This window comes from Schistocerca serialis, chromosome 2, assembly GCF_023864345.2.
Source record: "Schistocerca serialis cubense isolate TAMUIC-IGC-003099 chromosome 2, iqSchSeri2.2, whole genome shotgun sequence".
Lineage (NCBI taxonomy): Eukaryota > Metazoa > Arthropoda > Insecta > Orthoptera > Acrididae > Schistocerca > Schistocerca serialis.
In genome coordinates, this window is record NC_064639.1 from 549,185,638 (window position 1) to 549,206,001 (window position 20,364).

At 42.2% G+C, this 20,364-nt stretch overlaps 1 protein-coding gene across 1 annotated transcript in view; it reads left to right on the plus strand.

The window, feature by feature from the left end:
• LOC126457534 (ankyrin repeat domain-containing protein 6) overlaps positions 1 to 20,364 on the plus strand; it is a 722,889-nt gene that overhangs the window by 695,741 nt on the left and 6,784 nt on the right. The window contains exons 13-14 of the mRNA XM_050093890.1: positions 7,392 to 7,678; positions 17,221 to 17,478. Coding sequence (XP_049949847.1) covers positions 7,392 to 7,678; positions 17,221 to 17,478 — 545 coding nt within the window. The remainder of the gene's footprint in view (positions 1 to 7,391; positions 7,679 to 17,220; positions 17,479 to 20,364) is intronic.

Below are 20,364 nucleotides of genomic sequence, written 5' to 3' on the forward strand. Positions count from 1 at the left end.
CCTCAGTTCATACAGGCAGTTGGCGGAGTTGCTGAAGGCATAAAGCCTCGCTCATGGGGTGGAATCTGAGCTAAATATTTGTAGTATCGTTCCCAGAACCGATCGCGGTCCTCTGATTTGGAGCCGAGTGGAAGGCTTAAACCAGAGGCTCAGACGATTCTGCGGAGATCTGGGGTGCAAATTTCTTGACCTCCAATATCAGGTGGAGAAATGTAGGGTCCCCCTGAATAGGTCAGGCGTGCACTACACGCAGGAAGCGGCTACAAGGGTTAGCGGAGTACGTGTGGAGTGCACATGTGGGTTTTTTAGGTTAGAGAATTCCCTCCCTAGGTCCAACAAGATGCCTCCTGAGATGCGACAAGGTAGTAGTAGGCAAAATGCAACAGGGAATAAAAATATTAATGTGGTAATAGTAAACTGCAGGAGCGTCTATAGAAAGGTCCCAGAACTGCTCTCATTAATAAACGGTCACAATGCCCAGGGAAGAAAATTGGCTGAAACCAAATGTAAACAGTAATGAAATTCTAAACTCAGATTGGAATGTATACTTCAGAGACAGGCTGGACAGTGAAGGTGGAGGCATGTTTATAGTGATAAGAAGTGCAATAGTGTTGAAGGAAATTGACAGCGATCCGATATGTGAAATAATTTGGGTGAAGGTCACGGTTAAAGTAGGATCAAACATTGTAATAGGATGTCTCTATAGGTCCCCTGGCTCAGCAGCTGTTGTGGCAGAGCACCTGAAGGAAAATCTGGAAAATATTTTGAGTAGATTTCCCGACCATGTTATAGTTCTGGGTGGAGATTTTAATTTGCCAGATATAGACTGGGAGACTCAAACCTTTATAATGGGTGACAGGGACAAAGAATCCAGTGAAATTTTTTTTAAGTGCATTATCTGAAAACTACCTTGAGCAGTTAAGCAGAGAACCGACTTGTGGCGATAACATATTAGACCTTCTGGTGACAAACAGACCCGAGCTATTTGAAACAGTTAACGCAGAACAGGGAATCAGCAATCATAAAGCAGTTACTGCATTGATGATTTCAGCCGTAAATAGAAATATTAAAAAAGGTAGGAAGATTTTTCTGTTTAGCAAAAGTGACAAAAAGCAGATTTCAGAGTACTTGACGGCTCAACACAAAAGTTTTGTCTCAAGTACAGATAGTGTTGAGGATCAATGGACAAAGTTCAAACTATCGTACAATATGCATTAGATGAGTATGTGCCAAGCAAGATTGTAAGAGATGGAAAAGAGCCACTGTGGCACAACAGAGTTAGAAAACTGCTGCGGAAGCAAAGGGAACTTCACAGCAAACAAAAACATAGCCAAAGCCTTGCAGACAAACAAAAATTACACGAAGCGAAATGTAGTGTGAGGAAGGCTATGCGAGAGGCATTCAATGAATTCGAAAGTAAAGTTCTATGTATTGACTTGGCAGAAAATCCTAAGAAATTTTGGTCTTATGTCAAAGTGGTAGGTAGGATCAAAACAAAATGCCCAGACACTCTGTGACAAAAATGGTACTGAAACAGAGGATGAAGACTAAAGGCCAAAATACTAAATGTCTTTTTCCGAAGCTGTTTCACAAAGGAAAACTGCACTGAGTTCCTTCTCTAGATTGTCGCACAGATTACAAAATGGAAGATATCGAAATAGATGACAGAGGGATAGAAAAACAATTAAAATCGCTCAAAAGAGGAAAGACCGATGGACCTAATGGGATACCAATTCAATTTTACACAGAGTAGGGGAAGGAACTTCCCCCCCCCCCCCCCCCCCCTTCTTGAAGCGGGTGTCCCGTAGGTCTCTAGAAGAGCGTAGTGTTCCAAAGGATTGGAAAAGAGCACAGGTCATCCCCATTTTCAAGAAGGGACATTGAACAGATTTGCAGAACTATAGACCTATATCTTTAACGACGGTCAGTTGTAGAATTTCGGAACACATATTATGTTAGAGTATAATGATTTTTCTGGAGACTAGAAATCTACTCTGTAGGAATCAGCATGGGTTTCAAAAAAGACAATCATGTGAAACCCAGCTCGCGCTATTCGTCCATGTGACTAAGAGGGCCATAGACTCGGGTTCCCAGGTAGATGCTGTGTTTCTTGACTTCCGCAAGGTGTTTGATACAGTTCCCCACAGTTGTTTAATGAACAAAGTAAGAGCATATGGACTATCAGACCAATTGTGTGATTGGATTAAAGAGTTCCTAGATAACAGAATGCAGCATGTCATTCTCAATGGAGAGAAGTCTTCCGAAGTAAGAGTGATTTCAGGTGTGCTGCAGGGGAGTTTCGTAGGACCGTTGGTATTCACAATATACATAAATGACCTTGTGGATAACATCGGAAGTTCACTTAGTCTTTTTGTGGATGACGCTGTAGTATATCGAGAGGTTGTAACAATGGAAAATTGTACTGAAATGCAGGAGGATCTGCAACAAATTGACGCATGGTGTAGGTAATGGCAATTGAATCTCAATGTAGACAAGTGTAATGTGCTGCGAATACATAGAAAGAAAGATCCTTTCTCATTTAGCTACAATATAGCAGGTCAGCAACTGGAAGCAGTTAATTCCATAAATTATCTGGGAGTAGGCAGTACGGGTGATTTAAAATGTAATGACCACATAAAATTAATCATCGGTAAAGCAGATGCCAGACTGAGATTCATTGGAAGAATCCTAAGGAAATGCAATCCGAAAACAAAGGAAGTAGGTTACAGTACACTTGTTCGCCCACTGCTTGAATACTGCTCACCGGTATGGGATCGTACCAGATAGGGTTGATAGAAGAGATAGAAAAGATCCAACAGAGAGCAGCACGCTTCATTACAGGATCATTTAGTAATCGCAAAAGCGTTACGGAGATGATAGATAAACACCAGTGGAAGACTCTGCAAGAGAGACGCTCAGTAGCTTGGTATGGGCTTTTGTTGAAGTTTCGAGAACATACCTTCACCGAGGAGTCAAGTAGTATATTGCTCCCTCCTACGTATATCACGCGAAGAGACCATGAGGATAAAATCGGAGAGATTAGACCACACAGTGCCGTACTGACAATCTTTCTTTCCACGAACAATATGAGACTGGAATAGAAGGAAGGACTGATAGAAGTACTCAAAGTACCCTCTGCCACACACCGTCAGGTGGCTTGCGGAGTATTGATGTAGATGTAGATGTTGATGTAGATGTAGATGTAGAAATCCATATATTAAGCTGGAGAAGAACTTGAAATTATTTATACAAATTGTTCAATAGTATTAAACTTAAACACAGTAAGGATATAATTTTAGCTGATTTAACATTAACTGTATTGCTTTCATCCTCTTACATACTTCTTGCATTTACTGACACACAAAAAACCAACCACTGATATAGTGAACCTTTATATACACGACAACTGTTGAAAGTAGATGATGATTATATTTCCTTGTAATCTACTGATAAGAAGAGGAAAGAGTGACCTATGAAAGGAAGAACAGAATCACACAGCTAGGTGGTGTTACTCGCCACATAATATATTCACCTCTACCTACTCATTGGATTCACATTTACATTGACATTATCCTTCCATCTAGTTTTGCAAGATATAGTGAAATTCCACATTTTTTTCTCAAAACATCTGCCACTCCATTGCAAAATACAATGAAATGTTTGAAAATTTCACATCGCAAAACTAAATTCCCTTGAACATTACAAACTCATTAAAATCACATGTACATCTACATTGAAAACTGCTTTTTGCTTATTTACATTAAAAATCATTTTTGAAAATTGTGTATTTTACTGTTAACCGCTACATGCATCTTTGTTTTGGTAGTCTTTGCCTTTCCAGCATGCAAATCTTTCATCACACCATCATTTACATTAACTGCAATAAACTGAATCTCATTACTACAACTGTTAATTACTAACAATTCAATCTTCTCAACCTTAATTGAATGAAACTACATGATTCCAGAGACCTTTTCAAGTCTCCAACATCTATGATGACTATGTTGCAGACTGAAGCAATGAATGAAAATTTGTACGAAGGCCAAGATATGAACCCAGGTCGCCTGCTCACTAGGCAAATACTCTGTCCACTACGCCACACTTGCACAGTGGCTTTACACAACTGCCCAGACTACTCTAGCATGCCTGCCCCCCGCCCCCCCCCCCCCCCTCCCAGTCCAAATTCTCATTCACACCTCAACCCACTTTGATGTTTGGGATACTTGGAAAGGTCTTTGGAAACATATAATTTAATTTGATTAAAGCACCTATGCCAGTGTTTCAGGCAGGACCCTAGTTTCATTCAATGCTGAGGTGCCATTCCAAAATAGTTGTAGAGCCTCTGAAATGCTGTCTGATTTAAGGAGAATACCTAGTGGACTGAGGCATGAATGGGAATTTGGATTGGGGGGGGGGGGGGGGGGAAGGCATGCTGGGGTAGCTGTGCAGTTGTGCAAAGCCACTGTGCCAGGTTGGCGTAGTGGTTAGCACATTTGCCTAGTGAGCAGAAGACCCAGGTTTAAATCACGGCCTTTGTACATATTGTCATTCTTTGTTTGTCTGTGTATATACTTGTCAACTTTATCAAACTTTCTTTTACCATCTGCACAAACCATATTTCAATATAGTCAAATGCATCAGTTGTTACATCAACATTTTCTTTAGCTACCCCCACCTTCTCAATATCAACAACATCAATTTGCTTTGTGCTGAAGACCATTTTATTACTATCATCAGATCATATTTGCATTACTTCAGTTAAATCATTCTGACAATTAATAACATCAACTTCTAGCCCCTCACTATACATTTTTCCAGCTCATCTCCTCTTTCCAGTAGATTCTGACTCCAAACATCTAATAATGATCCCATATTCATTGACATTTTATGTCCTATTTTTGAAACAGGTTTTCACTAACTCTAAATGCTTGTCTCAGTTTTTAAATTGCTATTTAATGTCACTACCATTTTTATTCATTTCTATTCTGAAACCACCGCTGTCACTTTTGCTATGAATATTCTCATTCACAAACTTCATCAACAGTGATTTAAGAGACTTGTTTTTCAACATCTTCTGTGCACTCTCACCATCTACACTGTTTTTCATTTTCCTGTCATGCTTTTTATCAATATTGTCTGAACACTTAAAAAAAAACAATTTTACCTTTAAATTGTCTCAGTGGTGGTAGGTGTAGCCATCAAAATTAGTCTGTCTTTCACACTTCTGCATCAGTTTGCAATATTTACTGCTGAATTTCATGCCAAATATCCTCACTGGCTGTTGCTCTATCTAAAATAGTGCCGACCTTCTCATCTCTGATTGGCTGAAGCCCCTCCTTTGGCAGCATCCATGTTTTGCTGGTTACGCTGTGTCATAGTTAGTCTTGCTCTTGTCATTTGAATTAAATGCACTGTCCCTATTTACAGTTTTGTTTCACCCATGCCTTTTGAAATGCTTTCACTGTTCACTGCCACTACAACCCCCAGTATCACGTTTTAATCTGCAAATTCAAAATTATTTTCACTTATCGTTGTCCTTCATAAGTTCGTTTTTATTGTGCCTGGGCAGATGAACTTCCTCACCCACATAAACTGTACTTGGTACCGCCTAAGATTGTTATGACTATGCTAAGGTGCAATTGTTCTTCACATGCTTGAGTAATTTTTAGTTGTGCTAGGGTGGGACAACTCTTCAACCATAGAGCACCAAATTGTAAGCCAACAACCTGATTTCTGTGGCCTCCGTCATCTCCTTGAAGAACTTTCAGTCTCTTGTTTAGCATTTGATGGTGCGTGCTCAAAAAACTTTACACAACACCACAGTTTAGGTTGCATTTTTTTATGCATTTATTAACCTCCAAGTTATATTGTTGTGATGATGACCAGTTTTTCTATTTCATGAGATTATTATCCACTAAAATCAGGTCAGCATTCACAAGCAACTAACAGTCCTGTGGCAGAATTACTCAGAAAATTGTAAAGCTACTGAAGCTTAAATTAATGAAGCACTGCCCAACAATCAGTGATAGTTCTAAGAAGTCACTAGACAAAGTAATTAAGTTTCACACAGAATACAGGCCATATGTGTACAAATCACAAAAATTCACATAGACTATTGTCTAGTATTAAATAGCCATACAGAAGTACACTGCAGTAATTCACTTAGTTCAGTCATTAATAAAAGTCGCCACTCCCAATAATTGTTTGTTCTAATGACAATGGGCATCCAATCCTCCTAACAACAACAACACATTTCAGTCAAAATATTCCTGAAGTTAAGTTACAGGAATTACTTTAAGCTTTTAAACATTGACAGTACTGAGTTTCCACAGATACCAATATATGTATTTTTGCAAACAACTTGCACATAACTATTGGATGAGCAAATACTACGAGCAGATTTGACATAGGTGTTACATGTCTGTTAGCTCAACCATGTCTGGACATAGACTCCAAACTTAGTGGTATCTAACTATGTAAAGACTGGCATTTGAACATTATTATTTCAGAAATTCCACATTTGAAAATGGACTATGTTAATCATTAATACAGATAAAAAATTTTGATTTATGATAGATCTAATAATCTAGGAAATTAAAAGAGTTTATGGCATGACTTTATGCATACACATTGGGAATACCTTACCTATGAGTACAAGTGCCATATTGGGAAATACTATAAGTTAGACAAAAATCTTAATGGTTCAGTCATCCAGTGCATAAAATTTAGATTTAGAAATGCGCAGTAGCAGATGTTAGAGTGTAACAAGCACTGAGGCAAAAATCTGCACTGGAAACGTAGCTCCTTCTGAAACTGAATATTAATTATCTCAAATTAATTAGTTTCACAGAATTTTGATTAAATTATTTAAATTTATAAAAATTAAAACAGTCTTTATCATATGAAAACATTTACGCAATCAAGACTTTTCTAATTTTAAAAAATCAGTCAGATCACTGTTCTTCCAATGATGTTTAAAAAAGAAAAGTTATTTAAGAGTTGTAACTAATGGTGTCACAATGCCCAGAAATACATATTAGCCCATAATGTTTTGCTTATTACTTCAAGTAATAAAAGCTACACTTAGGTATAATTTTTAATTAACTCATTTCCTAATAAAACTAAGTGCAGCATTAGAATCAGCACACCAAATACATTATCCTGAATAATGAATGTAACAATAAGTGAGAAACAGCTTAGATGACATTTTGAAATATTTCAACACCTCTCAGAGGCATACTACTGACAAGTACAAGATCTGAGAAAGAAGCAAAGGGGTACAAAAATATATTAGTTATTCACAGGAGTCATAACTGATGGAATAGTTCCAACAAGCTACATCACAGGTCATGAGAAAAATGATTGAACCTTATAATAAATCACATTTTCAGGTCATCTAGTCATGCAACAGCACTACAGCATATTGAAGAAGATCGCCTGCAAAATATCTCCAATCACAAGCGCCCTGACAACATTAGGCACCAGAAAACTATTGGCAACTGCATGGACAGATGGCTTAATAAGACTTTTAAGACTGATGGTGTCATAGATGGGAACAGAATAACTTCAAATGACAGGGCATATAAAAAAGGCAATGATCAAGAAGTGTCATTGCCACTTCAACATTCAGTGCCTGAAATGGTTGCACGGTTTCAGAACTCGCAGATGTCTCATACAGGTATTTATATATACTTTTCCACTTTTTCTTGCAGTTTTCATTTATGTTCATTAAAACACAGGAGTTGTCTTTTACAGCCAGATTTTATTTTAGCAGCAATAGAAAAATTAGTAATGAATGTATAGGATGAAATCAATGAGCAACTAAAGTGTCCAGTGAACTGATGTTTGAATATCAGCTCTGGTTTGGATTTTAATCAATGCCTTTTTAGTGGATTACCACCATACAGATGATAGGACAGAATTTGTGGAAATACCCATTCAACTGAAAGTAGAGTTCATGACACAGAAAGCAAGGCACAAAGACCAATTAAAAGCAAAGGACAAATAAAAACAGTAGGTATGAGAAAGAGAAAGAGAGAGAGAGAGAGAGAGAGGGAGAGAGAGGGAATGAGAGGGAATCAGACAAAATAAACGAACAAACAGTTGCAGTAAATTTGAGTTTGTGTGGGTGTGTGTGTGTGTGTGTGTGTGTGTGTGTGTGTGTGTGTGAATAAAATACTACCTGCAAAGTTTCAGTGCAGTAGCAACTAAATTATTTATCCAAACAAAAAAAGAGAAGCATGTGTCTTCATCATCATTATGTTTAGTAAACATGAGTGTCACACAGATGCTGATTAAACTACAGCAGTATATGTTACAAGAGAGGCACTGAGAATCATGGAAAGATTCACTGTTAAAAGTTCTGAGCATCCATTCCAAGAAGAGCCAGCATGCACATTACTTACTTCCAGATTATTTTGCAAAATGACCACAACTGAAAAATTAGACAAATTCAAGTTCATACAGAGACTTCCCAGCAGTCATTCTTCCTGTATACATTTACAATTGGAAAAGGAAATGAGGTAAATAATAGTGGTGTACAAAGTACTCTCTGCTACAAGCTATAAGGTACATGTATGTGTTATAACCTTTAATCACCAATAATTGCGTGGATATTCAAACACACTCACTTAGAAACAATAGCTGGTTACATGATAACAACTCAGTATCTCTTATTCGACTGCCGTGCCGTGACATGCGGCCGGTGCCTTTCGTAGCTAGGTGGCGCTCCCGCGCTCAGCCGAGTTGCGGAGCGCCTCTTTCACCGTTTGCGCGTACTGTCGTGGCAGCACTGTTAAATGTCGTGGCACTGTCACAACACTTTTCCCCCCTTGAAAGAAAAAACTCTCACTTTCTTGGAGACATGGACAGTGCGGAGACATCCATGGCCTCTTGTGAGGCCCCGATAAGATCCCGCGGAGAGACACGAGAGTATGGTCGAAAATGTCCAGGATGGAAGCTCGTGCGTGGAACGTGCCTCCTGGACGAGATGATGGGTGAAAACTCCGGAGCAGCATCCATAGGTGTCATGGACCTGGGGGTGTGCTCCAGCGAGATGGGTCCCGGAGAAGGCGGCGTCGCGACTGGGGCCGGTTCCGGCGTACTCGGAAGCAGTAGTGACGTCGGCTGCATCAACACGTACGGTAGATCGGCAGCAGCGACAGGACTGGCTTTTCGGGCTGGTGGAGGCGGAGGAAGGGGCGGTGGCACCGGCGTGGCCACCACTCGTGGGCGCATCTGGTCGTAATGGTGAACAACCATGCCGTCATCCGTACGTATTTCACAAAGCCGACGGTCGCGAAGAGCCTTGACCACCCCTGGAATCCATTTAGGGCGAGATCCATACCCTCGTGCCCACACGTCGGCGCCCACCGAGTATTTTCCCACACTAGGGGTCACAGCACAAGGCCTGACAGGGTGAAGCAGGTGCAGTAGAGTGTCCGGTTGGCGGCCATGAAAGAGTTCTGCAGGGCTGCGATCACCCAGAGGCGTGAAGCGATAAGAACTCAGAAATTGCAGCAGAGCGTCATCTGGTGGAAAAATCACTAAGGAATTTTTTCATCTGGCTTTTGAAAGTGCGGACAAGGCGCTCGACCTCCCCATTCGATTGCGGATGGAAGGGCGGTGCTGTAACATGATGAATCCCTTGTCCAGTACAAAAATCACGGAAGGCCTGCGAAGAGAACTGAGGGCCATTGTCCATGACGATCGTGGATGGAAGACCTTCTAGCGCAAAGATTTTGGACAAAGCCAGCGTCGTTGCCGCAGTGGTGGGCGACGGACATCGAACAACAAACGGAAACTTCGAGAAGGCATCAATCAACAGTAGCCAATAAGTACCGAGGAAGGGGCCGGCAAAGTCAGCGTGCACCCGTTCCCATGGCTGCGCCAGATAAGGCCACGGAGAGGGCATTGTACGAGATGCAGCCAGTTGTTGAGCACACTGACCACACGCAGCAACCATGTGGGCGACGTCTGAATCAATACCGGGCCAATAAACGTGCCTGCGGGCCAGGGACTTAGTCCGAGAAATACCCCAATGGCCTTCATGCAACAGTTTGAGAACATCTTTGCGAAGAGAGGCTGGCACCACGACCCGTGGAGATGCGCCATCCGTGGCCAGAAGAACACCACCATCACGAACAGACAGACGAAGGCGCAAGGCATGGTAGTTGCGAAGGAGATCCGATGCCCGGCCCTTGGTCCTGTCCACCCAACCCCGTTGAACAAAACCGATCACCTGACGCAGGACCAGGTCCCACGCAGTAGCCGACGCGACCTGCGAACCTGTAAGTGGAAAACCCTCGACCACACGACGTTCTTCCTCATCAATGTGGAAACAGAGTAGTTCATCATGATCGAAAACCGGGTCAGGGCCCATCGGCAATCGCGACAATGCGTCAGCGCTGGCGTGCTGGGCCGTGGAGCGATAGTGAATCTCATAGTGAAAACGAGACAAGTATAAGGCCCAACGTTGCAGGCGGTGAGCTGCCTTATCCGGAAGCGACGCCAATGGGCTGAACAGAGAGACCAGCAGCTTGTGGTCAGTGTGATGAGGTGAAACTTAGAACCATACAAAAAAACGCTGAACTTTTTTAGAGCATAAATGATAGCGAGTGCCTCCTTTTTCATTTGAGGGTAACGCCGTTGCGCATCGTTGAGGGTCTTGGAAGCATAGGCGATGGGTCGTTCCGACCCATCCTCATACCGATGGGCGAGAACAGCCCCTAGGCCATACTGTGACGCGTCAGTCGCCAGAACCAAGTGCTGACCCGTACGGAATGTGACAAGACAAGGCGCCGACTGCAAATGAGCCTTCAGGTGGACAAAAGCCTGCTCACACTCGTCGGACCAACAGAAAGGGACGTTTTTGCGTAACAGCTGATGCAGAGGATGAGCTACCGCCGCCGCAGATGGAATGAATTTGTGATAATAAGCAATCTTGCCTAGAAACGCCTGAAGTTCTTTGACCGTAGATGGCCGGGGTAGAGCGTTAATGGCCGCAACGTGCTGACGTAGAGGACGTATACCCTCACGGGACAAGTGGAAACCAAGATACACAATGGAGGGTTGGAAGAACTGTGACTTGTCCAGATTGCACCTCATCCCAGCCGAATGCAAAACCCGAAACAGTGAACGCAAATTGCGAAGGTGCTCCTCAGTGGAGGCCCCCGTGACAACAATGTCATCCATATAGTTTATGCAGCCAGGAACGGAAGCCGTGAGCTGTTCCAAAAACCGTTGAAAAATGGCCGGCACGCTGGCGACGCCAAATGGTAACCGCTGGTACTGATACAACCCACAAGGAGTATTGATGACGAGAAATTCCTTGGAAGAAGCATCCAATGGCAACTGATGGTACGCCTCCAATAAGTCAAGTTTGGAAAAGAACTGGCCCCCAGCGAGCTTGGTAAATAACTCCTCAGGACGGGGAAGAGGATAAGTGTCAATGAGGCTCTGAGCGTTGACAGTGGCTTTAAAATCACCACACAATCGCAGACTCCCGTTTGGTTTAGAAACCACCACGATTGGCGATGCCCATTCGCTGGAGGTAACAGGAAGGAGAATCCCTGAAGCTGTTAACCTGTCTATCTCAGTCTTGACAGGTGCACGCAATGCCACCAGAATAGAGCGTGCCCAGAAAAACTTAGGGCGAGCTGTAGGTTTAAGAGTAATGTGGGCTTCAAAATCCTTGGCACGACCCAGACCAGCAGAGAACATGGACAAAAATTCAGAGCACAATCCATCCAGTTGCCGATACGGAATATCCTCAGATATGAGGTGCACATCATCATCAATGGAGAACCCGAACAACTGGAAAGCATCATAACCGAACAGGTTTTCAGTGCCCGCATGTTCCACCACATAAAACGTGAGGGGCCTAACAACAGACTTGTAGGCAGTGGAAGCATCAAACTGGCCAATGATAGGAATTTTCTGTTTATTATAAGTTCTCAGATTTCGCGTAACTGGAGACAAGGGAGGGGAGCCCAACTCCAAATACGTGCGAGAATTAATGAGAGTTACTGCAGAGCCAGTGTCCACTTGCATGCGAATGTCTTTATCCAGAACACGAACAGTAACAAACAACTTATTTGTTTGAGAAAGCACACAGTTAACATCCATGTCCGATGCCTCGTCCTCATCGACAGGAACTTTAGGGGACTGACACACAGAAGCAATGTGGCCTTTTTTCCCACATGAATTACACATGGCCCAACGTTTTGGACACGCGGCCCTGTCATCCTGTACGAAACAACATGGACAAGAAGGAAGTGCGAAACGAACCTGCTTCTGTGGTTGCTGTTTTCGCTGCGGCCCAATGCAACATTGTTTACGCGAGTGAACCGCCGCCACATCTTCGTTCTCCTGTGAAACAGGCAAATTGTCCGTGTCGAAAGTTGACTGTACAGTGCCTACATCACACCAAGCGTCTATTTGCACACAAGCAGCTTGAGACACTTCAAAGGATTGAGCAATGCTTAGAACTTCCGACAACGAGGGGGTTGGCAGTTGTAGGGCACGTTGCCGAACTTCTTTATCAGGAGCAAGCCGTAGTATAGCATCCCTAACCATTGAATCAGCATAAGACTCATGATGAGTGTCTGTGACAAACTGACATTTCCTACTCAGACCGTGTAGTTCTGCCGCCCAAGCCCAGTAAGATTGATGGGGCTGTTTACGACACCGGTAGAATGCCACGCGGGCGGCAACGGCGTGGGTGTTTTTTCGGTAACAGTTAGACAATAAGTCACACATTTCTTGGAAGGACAGAGAGGCAGGTTCCCGCAGAGGGACTAACTGAGATAGCAGCTGATAGATCCATGGGGAAATCCAGGATAGAAATAATGACTTACACATAGGAGCGTCGACAATGCCGAAAGCCAAGAAGTGATGCCGCAAATGCTTCTCATAATCCTCCCAGTCTTCAGCGGCCTCGTCGTAAGGAGGGAATGGAGGCGGAGAAGAGGAAGACAGACAATGAGTAAGCGACGTCGACAATGCCTGAATAGCAGCCGTCAGCTGTGTTTGTTGTTCAATGAGCGCTTGCATAAGCTGTTCCATGTCTGCCCCGTCACGAACACACAAATCCACATCGCCAAAAAGTGTTATAACCTTTAATCACCAATAATTGCGTGGATATTCAAACACACTCACTTAGAAACAATAGCTGGTTACATGACAACAACTCAGTATCTCTTATTCGACTGCCGTGCCGTGACATGCGGCCGGCGCTGTTCGTAGTTAGGTGGTGCTCCCGCGCTCAGCCGAGTTGCGGAGCTCCTCTATTGCCGTTTGCTCGTACTGTCGTGACGGCACTGTTAAATGTCGTGGCACTGTCACAACAGTATGATTGAGTACTTATGAGGTTGTTAAAACATATGAGGGGTTGGCCTGGGGAAAATGATTTGAATACTGGAGACTGAAGACAGTTTTGTTAGCAAAACCTATGCAAATGAGATGTGTCCTCTGTTCACCAGACAGTAAGCCAGCATCCTGAATTCAGCACTTGCAATGGGAAATGAGGTGGTAACATTGAATTCTTCATTATCAGACTTAGCCAAATTTTGCCATATGTCATATAGTGACGGCTTTTGAAACTGTCAATGAAACACTGCTCATTAGATGAGTGTTTGACACACAACAGCTCCCTTATTGATCTTAAAAAAGGAGAATGCCATGTTTCAGCATCAGGTTTAAGCCTACCCTTCTAACAGTGCTGCCACCATCGCTGCTGCCACCACCACCACCACCAAAATAACGTACAAGCTGCTCATGTGACATAATTGATAAAGGATTGCATCAGGCTGTCAGTAGAACACAAGGGTTCCAAGTCTGAATCCTAATCTGGCACCCAGATTTAATCCGTCAGGAAGTTTCAAATGAGCACACAGTCCACTCCAGAGTGAGAATCATTCTGGAATGAGTAAAAAAAATATTTATGTTGTCATTTCATTCTCCTGCAAGCCTGGCATTTTTCAAAAGAATAATTCAACTTTCAAGTTTGGCAATGCAGAAAACAAGTTTTTCATCGCATGGTATCTAGCATAAAAAAAGAGGTCTTGCAACAGGTGAACAGTGCCAGGTGACAAAAGTTGTGTATGTTATTAGTGAAACAACAACAACAAAGGCAAACATACAAGACAGAAGCAATGTAAAATCTGAAGTAGATGTACTGTTAACCAACTGAGTGTTGTGGACATGTTCACATACAGTGTCATAGCTTTCCCCGAAGTGCTGTGGACATGTTTACTAGTGCCACTAGATTGACTCCTGTGTTCTCTGGATGCAACACACAGCTGTAGCATGTCACAATCTCACAGTAGCTGTTCAAAATCCTGATTGGAATATTTGCATGCTGATGTTTGATTTTAAGGATGCTTTATGTTTTTTAATATTTTTCAGTATTGACACCAGATTACAGTTACCATTGTCCTATTCAGTATAGACAGGACACGGTCCAGTAATTTTTGTTTTGTTTTATTTTATTTTATTTTATTTTTTTCTTTAAAGAAAAGTTATAGAGGTTCTAGGTTCTACTGGTAGTAGAACTGACAGTGACAATTTTTTTATGTCAATAACTGATGATTTCTATAACATCTGAGAGTTCCATTCTCGAACCACACATGTCAGCTGGCATAGTAGTCTATTTTTCCTGGCGGATATTTAATTAATTCTTCAGAATATCAGTTATCTTAAAGACGCTGTGAAACTCTTTGAAATATAATATGCTTTGGGTATATTTGTAAAGGGGAAGAAGCGATTTTCAACCAGTTATGCATGTACTAAGAAATACTGATGAAATGGCTAGTATTTTTCAAATTTCAAAGATACTGGACATAACAAGCTTTGTTGCTATTTGTCATCCCTCATGCCCTGGATGAAAGAGTTGAAAACTGTCAATCGCTGGTCCTTAAAAGTACTTTTGAACACTTAAGTTTCCAAGAAATTTATATTCTGCAATCATTCTGTGTTACTTCCAAGAATGTTGCACTTCAATAACTTTGTTATTACCAAAGCAGAAACTGTATCCAAAATTGAGAAGACTAATGGCAAAGTTCATGTAGTTTTCTGATAAACTTTTGATCCATGATAAAAGCTTTCCAGTGGCAAAAACCAATTTTAGTTGAAATTGCAGTTATTCCAAACAGTGTATCTGAACCAAACAAAAAGTTTGGATTGAAAACAATCCTCAATGACTGATGGACTATTCACATATGAAAATTTTGTCTTGTATGTTGGTGCAATTACATAAATTGAATTCAACATCACCATGAAGAGAACTATTTGGAATGAGGGTATACTCCTTATGTTGACAACAGATTTGGAAGCCAAGAATTGTTTGTTTGCTTTTAAAAGCAGGCAATAACTGCATGTGATATTGTTTGTAGTAGAGGATGAAATAAGTAAAAAATTAAGAAGAAATTCAGTTTATGGCAGCTGATACAGGGGGGAGGGGGGTGGGGGGAGGTATTTAATAAAACAATTGTATGTCCACTAAATTACACTACTGGTAATTAAAATTGCTACACCAAGAAGAAATACAGATGATAAATAGGTATTCATTGGAAAAATAAATTATACTAGAACTGACATGTTATTACATTTTCACACAATTTGGGTGCATAGATCCTGAAAAATCAGTACCCAGAACAACCACCTCTGGCCGTAATAATGGCCTTGATACACCTGGGCACTGAGTCAAACAGAGCTTGGATGGCGTGTACAGGTACAGCTGCCCACGCAGCTTCAACACAATACCACAGTTCATCAAGAGTAGTGACTGGCGTTTTGTGATGAGCCAGTTGCTCGACCACCATTGACCAGACGTTTTCAGTTGGTGAGAGATCTGGAGAATTTGCTAGCCAGGGCAGCAGTCGAACATTTTCTTTATCCAGAAAGGCCCGTACAGGACCTGCAACATGCGGTAATGCATTATTCTGCTGAAATGTAGGGTTTCGCAGGGATCAAATGAAGGGAGCCACGGGTCGTAACACATCTGAAATGTAACATCCACTGTTCAAAGTGCCGTCAATGCGAACAGGAGGTGACCTAGATGTGTAACCAATGGCACCCCATACCATCACGCCGGGTGATACGCCAGTATGGCACTGACAAATACACGCTTCCAATGTGCGTTCACCGCGAAGTCACCAAACACGGATGCGACCATCATTATGCTGTAAACAGAACCTGGATTCATCTGAAAAAATGACATTTTGCCATTCGTGCACCCAGGTTCATCATTGAGTCCACCATCGCAGGTGCTCCTGTCTGTGATGCATCGTCAGGGGTAACTGCAGCCATCGTCTCCGTACTGATAGTTCATGCTGCTGCAAATGTCATCGAACTGTTCATGCAGATGGTTGTTGTCTTGCAAACGTCGCCATCTGTTGACTCAGGGATCGAGACATGGCTGCACGATCTGTTATAGCTATGTGGATAAGATGCCTGTCATCTCGACTGTTAGTGATATGAGGTCGTTGGGATCCAGCACAGCGTTCCGTATTACCCTCCTGAACCCACCGATTCCATATTCTGCTAACAGTCATTGGATCTTGACCAACGCAAGTAGCAATGTCGTGATACCATAAACCACAATCATGATAGGTTACAATCCGACTTTTATCAAAGTCGGAAACATGATGGTACGCATTTCTCCTCTTTACACGAGGCATCACAACAACGTTTTACCAGGCAACACTGGTCAACTGCTGTTTGTGTATGAGAAATCTGTTGGAAACTTTCCTCATGTCAGCACGTTGTAGGTGTCGCCACCGGCGCTAACCTTGTGTGAATGCTCTGAAAAGCTAATCATTTGCATATCACAGCATCTTCTTCCTGTTGGTTAAATTTCGCGCCTGTAGCTACATATAAATAGTATCCAGACAATTAGAATTTCTGATTTTGAATCTTTGCTCTAGGTGAATTACTGCGGTGATGGGACTTATCTGACAGTATTACACGTACTTGAAATGTGAACTACAAACAATTGAAAATGGGGCTTTCAATGTACCAACTAAAAAAGAAATCAAATAATTTACAGTACTTTATCTATGGAGTTATTTTCTTATCAACAAAAAGTATTTGGACAATATAATTATTAAGTAATTAATTTTGCTTACTAATATGGTTAGGGCATTTTTAAGTACATTTATATGTGCATCATTCTAAAAGAAAATGTATTCCGTATCATGCAAGTACTATCTGTATTTACAGCCATCCAGAAGTGCTACAGTCATCCATCTGAGCGAGTTGGTGATAGCTCAGATTCAAGTGAAGATGAGTGTGAAGGTCAGGCTGCCGCAGTGGTGCCAAATTATGAAAATGTCTGCCCTCAGCCTGATGCCTCACAATTGGCCAGGCAGCGTGTTGGTGTCTACAGCCCAACACATGAAGCTAGCGATCTTCATAATGATTCAGGTTACAGTACAAGACTGTATGGCAGTTCTAAAGGACCTTCACCCTCTTTGTCAGGTAAATGCAAAAACATTACAAAAAGGTTGATTATTCTTAAAGAAAGTATAATTTTCTGGGTGGTATATAATACTATGATGCCCTTATGTTGTTTTGTTCCTCAGCATCATTTACATAAACCTTCAATACATTGGAATATGTTTTCTTGTCCCCAGTTTCTCTGCTAGCTTTTGCAAACAGGACTCCTAGCAGAAGCCAGTTTTTTGCCTGTCTACACATTTATCCTTTGATGATATTCTGCAAGCAGATTTTCTCCATCCAATACAACTAATTTATCCGTTCATTGCTCACATTGGTCTGTTACTCTGTGTGCATATGATTTCTTATTTACACTGAGTGCAGGGAAAGGAACAACCAGAACATGCAAATTGGGACAATATGGAAACCAGACATCTTATTAGATTATTTGAAAAAGATCCTCTACTAACGAAGTAAATAGGAAATAAAATGGGAAGGGGGAATGAAAACTGTTCAGAAACTGAAGTTTTGGGACACAGAAAGTTGTGACTATCTACTTTTTGCATTGAGCCTGTCTTATGGTCCTGCATAATGAAAGTTTTTTTTCTGGATATAAGAATTACTTTTTTGTTACAAAGTGCAATGAGAAAAACTACACAACTGTTGCAGGTATAAATATGCCACAGTACAACTGAAAGGGTTGGCAGAAGAAAGTGCTAAGCCACAACAGCATATTTTGAGTTTAATAAACAACAACAAATGTAATAAGAGAAGATAACAATTGAAAGGATTGATTGCTACTCGTTACATACATGAGGCTGTCAGTTGCAGGCTGGCATGCACAATGAAAAAGAATGCTAGATATATTCTGTGATCACACACCCTATCCTCATTCCTTCACAACCTCAACACCTTATTTCCATCCACTTCACGTGGTTCTTCTCAACCTCCCATGCAATCTAGCCACCTGTGGATGTTGTATCTGCAACTCCCTTGCACTGTATGCTGAAGATATCACAAAGGCCTTCACAGATATACACTATCCCCCAGACCTAGTCCCCAAATAGATTTCCCATGTCGTATTCCGCCCCCCCCCCCCCCCACACACACACACACAAAATCCCCTCACCACCCTCAAGATTCAGCTATAAAGGAGCATCTCCTCATCACCAAATACCACCCCGACTGGAACAACAAAACCACATCCTTCATCAGGGTTTGGATTATCAATCATCGTACCCTTACATGAGGGACTCCCTACCCACCACCCTTCCCAGCTCCCCTAAAGTGATGTTCTGCTACCCCACCAACCTAGTATACCCCACTCCATGCCACTCCCAACCCCATTCCAAGTGCAAGACCTGGCCAATCCACACACCGCACACTTCCTATTCCAATAGTCACAGGCTTATCCTACCTTATCAGAAGCCAGGCCACCAGTGAAAGCAGTCATGTCGTGTATCAGTTGTGCTGCAATCATTGTTTAGCTTTTTATATTGGTATGACTACCAACCAGCTATCCATTATGAAGAATGCTCAATGCCTTACTGTGGCCAAGAGAAAAGTGGACCACCCGTAGCTCAACATGGAGCTAAGCATGACATGCTTGATTTCAATGGCAACCCAGCCATCTGGATCCTCCTCACTAATACCAGCTTTTCTGAACTGCAAGGATGGGAGTTATCCTTACAACACACTAGTCTTCTTCTTCTTTATCACCACCTTGTCCCACGTCACGTAGGCTCAGCGTTGCTCTTCTGCATCCTTCTCCTCCATAGTACTCTATCCATTGCCTCTTTCTTCTTCCATCCTTTCTCCCTTAGGTCCCCGGATATCTTATCCTTCCACCTCGTCTTCGGTCTTCCTCTCCTTCTCGCTCCTTCAATCTTTGTATCTTCAACTCTGTTTCCGATATACTCTTCCCCTTTTCTCTGTAAGTGTCCGTACCACCTTAGCCTGCTCTCTTGTATCTTTTTCCCCATGGGCGCACTTTCACAGCTCCTCTAACCAATTCATTTCTAATCCTGTCCTTCCTTGTTATCCCACACATCCACCTCAGCATCCTCATTTCCGTCACTTCCATCTTCCTTTCCTGGGCTACTGTGATTGGCCATGTCTCTGCCCTGTGTATCATAGCAGGCCTTACCTCTGATTTGTACACTTTCCCTTTATACCCAATGCTCACCTTCTTGTCACACAGCACTCCACTCATTTTCATCCAGTTGTTCCAATCACAATTTATTCTGTGTTGTATCTCAGTTTCCAGTCCTCTGTCCCTCTGTATGTACGACCCCAGGTATTTAAATTTGCAGACCGATTTCAGCTCATCATCCTGGATCTTGGAAGACCTCATCTGCACACATCCTTCAGTGCTAAATATTCTGACTTTGTCCTGCTAATTTTCATCCCTTTTTCTTCTAGTGCCTTCCTCCAATCCTCCAGCTTTTCCTCAAGTGTGTCGATGCTCTGCTCACCAAGAACCACATCGTCCGCAAACATCATATTCCACAATGCTTCCTTCTTCACATCTTTCACCAGCACATCCATAATCAGGTCAAAGAGGTAGGGACTAAGCACAGACCCTTGATGTAACGCTACTTTTACTGGAAACTCCTTTGTCATGCCCACACTACTTTTCACCTGTGTCATTGCTCTCTGTGCATTTCCTTCACTAACCTCACATACTTCTCCAGCACGCACTGCTCTCTTATGCTTCTCCATATTTCGTCCCTTGGGACTCTGTCATATGCTTTCTCCAAATCAATGAAAGCCATATGTAGATCGACTTGTAGCTCCCCGTGTGTCTCCACTATCCGCCTTAAAGCAAGTATTGCATCAGTCATTCCTCTTCCAGGCACGAACTCAAACTGTTCTTCACACACCACAGTCTCCTTGCGTAATCTTGCTTCTGTAACTCTCTCCCAAATG